This window comes from Dreissena polymorpha, chromosome 2 (genome assembly GCF_020536995.1).
Source record: "Dreissena polymorpha isolate Duluth1 chromosome 2, UMN_Dpol_1.0, whole genome shotgun sequence".
NCBI classification, from domain to species: Eukaryota; Metazoa; Mollusca; class Bivalvia; order Myida; family Dreissenidae; genus Dreissena; species Dreissena polymorpha.
This window is the reverse complement of record NC_068356.1, coordinates 7,486,748-7,494,262: the sequence shown is the minus strand read 5'-3', so window position 1 is coordinate 7,494,262 and position 7,515 is coordinate 7,486,748. Positions and strand designations below refer to the sequence as shown.

At 33.7% G+C, this 7,515-nt stretch overlaps 1 protein-coding gene across 7 annotated transcripts in view; it reads right to left on the bottom strand.

The window, feature by feature from the left end:
• Positions 1–2,561: 2,561 nt before the first annotated feature.
• Positions 2,562–7,515, bottom strand: part of LOC127865753 (multidrug resistance-associated protein 1-like) — a 198,965-nt gene continuing 194,011 nt past the window's right edge. For all 7 annotated transcript variants that reach the window (XM_052405698.1, XM_052405695.1, XM_052405694.1 and 4 more), the window contains exons 29-30: positions 6,973–7,167; positions 2,562–5,842 (exon numbers count right to left, since the gene is read on the bottom strand). In XM_052405698.1, coding sequence (XP_052261658.1) covers positions 5,731–5,842; positions 6,973–7,167 — 307 coding nt within the window. In that variant the 3' untranslated portion in view covers positions 2,562–5,730. The remainder of the gene's footprint in view (positions 5,843–6,972; positions 7,168–7,515) is intronic.

Sequence of the window (7,515 nt, the reverse complement as noted above, 5' to 3'; positions counted from 1 at the left end):
TTAAAACTATAAGCATCGGAAGCGAAATGTATTGGACCAGCGTATGTCCAATGCAGTTTCAGAGCTATGATATGTTGTTCAGTCTGATAACACATCGATGTCTTGTGAAAGATTCATAATTTCAGCAATTTTCCATTAATTTTGAAGTAATGCAATTTTCCTGACCATAAATGTCCTGCTTCTAAGTGCAACCATGAATAATTAAATTTCTGGCACATTGTTACTGCAAAAAGATATAGACAGTATGGTTTTGTTCAAACTAATCCAAGTCCTGGTACAGAAGTTGATAAAAACAAGAGGGCCATGATGGCCCTGAATCGCTCACCTGACTCATTAAGATCAGATGAAAACTATGACCTCTATTGTCTACACAATGTTTTTCTATGATCTGACCTAGTGACCTAGTTCCTGACTCTAGATGACCCAAATACAATCCCAATCCAGATTTCATCAAGATAAACATTCTGACCACAGTTCATAAATATTGGATGAAAACTGTGACCTCTATTGTCAACACAAGGTTTTTCTATTTATTTGACCTAGATTTTTACCCCAGATGACCCAAATACAATCCCACCCAGATTTCATCAAGAATTCTGACCAAATTTCATAAAGATTGGATGAAAACTGTGATCTCTATTGTCTACAGAAGGTTGTTCTATTATTTGACCTAGTGACCTTGTTTTTGACCCCAGATGACCCAAATACAATCCCAAACCGGATTTCATCAAGATAAACATTTTGACCAAATTTCATCAAGATTGGATGCAAACTGTGACCTCTACTGTCTACACAAACAAATTGTTGACGGACGGACACACGCAGGCACGCACAACGGACGCCGGACATCACACGATCACATAAGCTCACCGTGTCACTTCATGACAGGTGAGCTAAAAATATGTGTCGGAGATAAACATGAACAGTTGTGGTTAAAATCCCATAGAAACAAGGGCTGTTTGTAAAACATGCATGCCCCCCTATATGGGCTATAAGTTGCAGTAGCAGCCATTGTGTGAATACGTTTTTTGTCACTGTGAATGGTGGTGGTGGTGGTGGTGTAGTAGTAGTAGTAGTAGTAGTAGTAGTAGTAGTAGTAGTAGTAATAGTAGTTGTAGTAGTAGTAGTAGTAGTAGTAGAAGTAGTAGTAGTAGTAGTAGTAGTAGTAGTAGAAGTAGTAGTATTAGTAGTAGTAGTAGAAGTAGTAGTAGTAGTAGTAGTAGTAGTAGTAGTGGTAGTAGTAGTAGTAGTAGTAGTGGTAAAAGTAGTAGTAGTAGTGGCAGTAGTAGTAGAAGTGGTGGTGGTGGTGGTGGTTGTGGTGGTGGTGGTACTAGTAGTAGTAGTACTAGTAGTAGTAGTAGAAGTAGTAGTAGTAGTAGTAGTAGTAGTAGTAGTAGTAGTAGTAGTAGTAGTAGTAGTAGTAGTAGTAGTAGTGGTAGTAGTAGTAGAAGTAGTAGTGGTAGTAGTAGAAGTAGTAGTAGTAGTAGTAGTAGTAGTAGTAGTAGTAGTAGTAGTAGTAGCAGTAGCAGTAGCAGTAGCAGAAGCAGTAGCAGCATTACAAGACCAATACTTAAGAATGATCAAATGGGAAAAGGTAACCTAGCACTGGCAGTAATAATGGGGCTCATTTACAGGTCAGATTTGGAATCTCTGCTGTAAAATGAGATTTTGAATGAATTAAAGGGAGGCAAATCTGTAATAAAAAGAACATGCATAAACCGTAGTTGTTTCCCTTGTTTGAACCATGCTAAATCCTTACAAGTTTGGAAAGAATTGGATGAAAAATTTGGACTTTATTGCATAAACACCATTTTCTCAATTCAAGGGGAGGTAATTCTGTACTTCATGGACCAATAATGCTCATTTTTTGTAGGGTTCGTGTCCTAATTGATATAAAGACACTGTGCAAATTTGGAAAGGATTGGACAAAAAATGTGGAAGATTTTTGAAAGTTTTCACAAAATAGGCAAAAACGAATAAACATGCAAAGTTCAACGAGCTCCTGCGGCCATGTTTTTTGACGAATCAAATTTCTTTGAACAACTTTTTCAGGGGAGCCTTCAAAGGTCATCCCTGTGAAAAATTTTGAAAATCTGATGAGCGGTTTCTGACAAGAAGATTTTTTAAGGTTTTTACCATATATGGTCATGGCGGCCATCTTGGTTATGTGATCAAATTTTTTTTAACAATTCTTTTGTCCCATGACCTAGGGATGCTCCACATGAAATTTAGTTGAAATTGGCTCAATGGTTTAGTAGAAGAAGATGTTTACAAATTGTTTACAGACAGACAGACCGACGCCGGACGCTGAGTGATCACAATAGCTCACCCCGAGCTATCGCTCAGGTGAGCTCAAAAGTGTGTATGAAGATATTTCACAAGTTTTCAATGTTTTGTATCATTGAAGAAAAATGCCTCGTTTCAATTCTTTATGTGTTAAAATTGTAAAATTCTTAGTAGTCGAATCAATATGAAAAATGGTAGCATGAATGCCAATCAATGAAAGTAAAACATTCAAGAAATCAGATATTTCAACAGGTCAAACAAAACAAACAAGTCACTTTATATTTGACAGCAATGTATTTTGTCACAAAATGAATCAAAAACCAAACAAGAAAAAAATATTAATCTTGCAATTGTACATAAAGGCTTCTGAATTCAATGTTGAATACAACTAAAAAATAGATGTTTTGTCTGAAATGCACTCACACATACAACTTTGTAGTACATAATTTATTGTATATAATCACAAGCAAAATTTACCAGAATTACCACAATCAAAACTATGATAAAATTTGTAAATGCAATAAAAACTTTTTCACTGCCATGATAGTATTCTTTCTGTCAATCCAGCAATGTAGGTTTATTGGTCTATTAGACAATAGATTGGTCTGAGATAAACTTGATCAATATTTTCTTTTAGCATTCATTAAACAACAGTTGAAGTAATTATTGTATTTCAGTAACTGTATTTTAACCTATGATTTATGTATAGCCATTAGATTTTAGACTTTAAGTAATTTACGATTAAACATAATTTTGAGACAGAAAGTATTACCCTAGCATTTGAGATTGCATTTAAGAATGACTGTAAACGAGTTGTTTTTAATTTCATGAAATAAACAATCATTGACTCAAATGTAAGCAATTGTCAAGCTGAATAACATGTCTGAAACATATCAAATATGTCATAAACAGAATAAACAACTTGCAGGGCTGTACATAACATAAGGAAGTTTGCAGGAAGTACAAAATTGTTCAAGAATACATCTCTGTATTTAATTAAAAACCACATAATAAATCAAATCTCTGATGCAATTCTATTTTGAAATAGAACAAAGTTATGACCACCAATAGAATAGATGACTTAATTTGAATGTTTATGTGAAACTTATACATGTAAGAAACAATTTGTGTTATACCTACTCTTGTCTTTTAACACACAAAACCATAAATAAACAAGAGATGTTTTTGTCAGAAACACAATGCCCCCTACTGCCCCGCTTTGAAGCCATATATTTGACCTTTGACCTTGAAGGATGGCCTCGACCTTGACCTTTCACCACTAAAAATTTGCAGCTCCATGAGATACACATGCATGCCAAATATCATGTTGCTATCTTCAATATTTATTGCACAAGTTATGAGCAATGTTAAAGTTTTCGGACGGACGGACAGACTGACGGACAGTTCAACTGCTATATGCCACCCTACCGGGGGCATAACAAATATAAAATAATGATATTTGAACCCAAAGCACCATAAAAGATAAAATATTTTATTTGAGACACACTCTGGCAAAAACTATTCTAAATCAATGTGCAAAAAGTATTATCCTAGATTAGTCTGCTCACTCCACACAAGCTAAATTTCGACAACATTTTCTGTCAAGAATGGATTTTCATTCCAAAGAATCAATTTCAAAGACAAAGTCCATAAAAGCAGACTGCACAGAGACTAGCGTCTACATTTTCATAAGCACTAGCCAATGGAAATTTTGGAAATTCTGTTATTGGTTTAAAGGCCACATATGCAGGACATATCATAGACTCATTTGGATATATGACCTCGCAACATCATGGAATATTCCAATTATGCAAGGGATGTATGGGTTTTTACACTGAGAAACGCAAGGGAGGTATAATAAATATTATTATGTGTGTACATTGGTGATCTTTGATTTTATAATAATAATGATAGATAAAATACACTGCTATATATCTGCAGCAAAAAAAATCTTTTAAATTATAAAAATTAAGATGTTTCATGATAATGCACTTTGAAGGTAACACAAATGTTCCTTAAAACAATTTTTTTTTAATTAAAAACAAACGCAGTTCAATAAATCGTAAGAAAAGTTAGACCAACAGAAACAAAATTCAAATAAGTTCAATAAAAGTAGTAATAATTTGACATTTTCATCAAGTAATACAAATATAACATAGAAAGAAGATTTTAAAACCCAAATGATATTTTTTTCATTATATATATTATTAAAAGAATGTCTATACGACAAACAAAATTACCACTTATTCTATACAATGTAACATGCACACCTAAAACAACTAATACACACCTAAAATAACTAACTATGTATACCACCGGGCCTGTATATATAGCTAGTAAATATGATGTAACTGGGTGTTTATACACTATTTAATACTTTAAAAGTTATGCACATAAGTTTAACAATTATATATAACACACTATTATATATTTTTGTCCTAGTGAAAAAGACAAAGAGCTAGGTTGTTTATAGTGACATTTTGTTCATACATAAGACAAACTGATGTCTAGTATACATAAAACCAAACATGGAACAATTTGGTCTAAACCACTCGCAGTCCACGCATCAGATTTCAGTAATGAGTTTACAGAGCCAACGATGTCATTGAAATTATAAAAAAAATAATACATTATTTTCTTGTTCAATATTTGAATTGCAATTTGTTTTACTTTCTATTGGTGTTGCATTAGTTTAGGCTTCAGATAAATAATTCAGAACCTGACAATATGGAATAATATCAGATTTATTTTCTAAAGCTACTAATGATCTTGCACATCTGACGGTAAAATAGTAAAATTAATCTGTAGAGTTGTGAAATACACAAAACGATTGTGAGTAATTCGTCCCTACATGTAAGAAGATTGCTTGGATAAAATGAAAATGAAATAAATTAACAATATGCTTATCCCAAACTCAACCACAAATTGTCAAAGCATGTATTATACTGTTTTCACATCATATATGTCATATGTATAGAAGCTAAATGAGGATGTGTCCATACATTGAATGTGATAAATAAAATATGCTGCCACGAATAGAAGAGATTTAAAGCTAAAACATCGTAGTCAAACACAAAGATACCATAATAAAAGAACAACACTCAAAACTTAAACAGAAAGAAAATTAGAAAATAGCACATATTTAATATTAAAATGTTGACATTTTAAAAAGAAATATATCAAACACAAACTGACACTTAATCAAGGACATTGAAAAGACAAAAAACATTCAGTTTCTAAATAAGATTGATATAATTTCACTGTTACTAACATAAGATTACAATTTATCTATACTGAGGGACATTCATAACTAAGATGTAAAACTGCAAATGTACCATCTGTATCGCAACCCTGAACATAGAAGTCCACATTCACCAACACACTTACAACAACAGAAAATTAAAGAGGGGAAAAAACAACAACAAAATTACAAAGGGCAGAAACTCAGGCTAGTCCAGCATCCACCGCCATTCCATAGAAGACAGAGTCCTTTTCTTGCAGTAGATTCTTAGGGCTGTCAAACTCCTTAATCTTGCCTTGGTCCAGGACCATTACTCTGGAAAGACAATTTAATAAGACCTCAGTGTAAAAATAATTCAACAAAACTTTGGAATTTTCTAAGAGATGTAGCCATAAACAATAATACTGTTTACTTGTTTTTTTTTATTTACAAAATGATACTGATTTATTTATTAAAAGCACTTAAATATACTGGAATCTTGTTAAGTCTTTCACTCAAGACTAAATGGTGAAGCAATGTTCCTTACAAACTTTGCTCTGTGGTTCCCAAATGTATTTCATAAAACATTATTGGTTAACATTTTATTCTGATAAATGTTAAATAACAAAAGAATATTCTAAATTTCCTTCAACATACTACAAAGTAAGTATCAAACCATACAAATACAGATCTCACTCAACTGTAATAGACCCAATCAAACATAAAACAACATCACAAATAAGAAACATCACACACAGCTGACCCAGCTTCATGTCACTGGACACATAGATGAGTGTTGGGTGGGCAGTCATGATTTGAATTTATAATTATAAGTGTTATTTAAGAAAGAATTGGGAAGTCAAAGGCCTATAACATCCTAAACAAGAGATGTTTTTGTCAGAAACACAATGCATCCTACTGCGCCGCTTTGAAGCCATATATTGGACCTTTGACCTTGAAGGATGACCTTGACCTTGCACCACTCAAAATGTGCTGCTCCATGAGATACACATGCATGCCAAATATCAAGTTGCTATCTTCAATATTTCAAAAGTTATTGCCAATGTTAAAGTTTTCGGACGGAGGCACAGACTGACAGACAGACGGACTGTTCAACTGCTCTATGCCACCCTACCAGGGGCATAAAAATCATTGGACCAAAGCAAAAATTTATCATGATCTGCAAGTCATATAGGTAGACTCACACACCAAAAATCGGGTAAAAATGTGCAACTGTTCAGGAAAAAAGTCCAGAAAACTGTTATTTTAGAGTCCAAGGCCCCTAATTTTGTAATTTTGTAAAAAATCAATCTGCCAGAAGGAAACTCGAACTTGATCTGTAAATTATGCAGGATAGCTATCACACCATAAATCAAGTAAATATCTGGAAGCCTTTAGAAAAATCTGCAACCTAATTTAGGGCATAAAAAAGACTACAAAACCAACACCAAAACTAAAACACCCACCTTGTATAGTCCATGATGGTGTTCAAGCGGTGAGCTATGGTGAGAACAGTGGCGTCTGCAAACTCCGTGCGTATCGTGTTCTGGATCAGATCATCCGTCTCCAGGTCTACGGCAGCAGTAGCTTCATCCAGGATCAAAATCTTGGTTTTCCGCAGCAGGGCTCGGGCTAGACATACCAGCTGTCTCTGGCCAACACTGGAAGCAACAAAAAAACAAACAGCTATATATTATGCAGCAAAGAAGCCCCATTGTTCTAGGTTTGGCTTAGAGCCAAAGAATAATAATTGAAATTGTAGTAAAAGTGTGTGTTTTTTTAACAAAAATGTAAGGCAGGAATGCTAAATCCTTGTTTTCCAATGTACAGTGTATCAGTCATGATAGGATATCTTTCTTGGGAGCATTATGGTATGACATTTGGGATATATTACAACAATGCCAAAAAAATGTGTCATTAAAATCATTCATGTTTTCGCACAGGACATGAAACAATTTGAAAAAGTTATAATCCAGCTCCTTACATTACTCATATCTATCAAATTATCT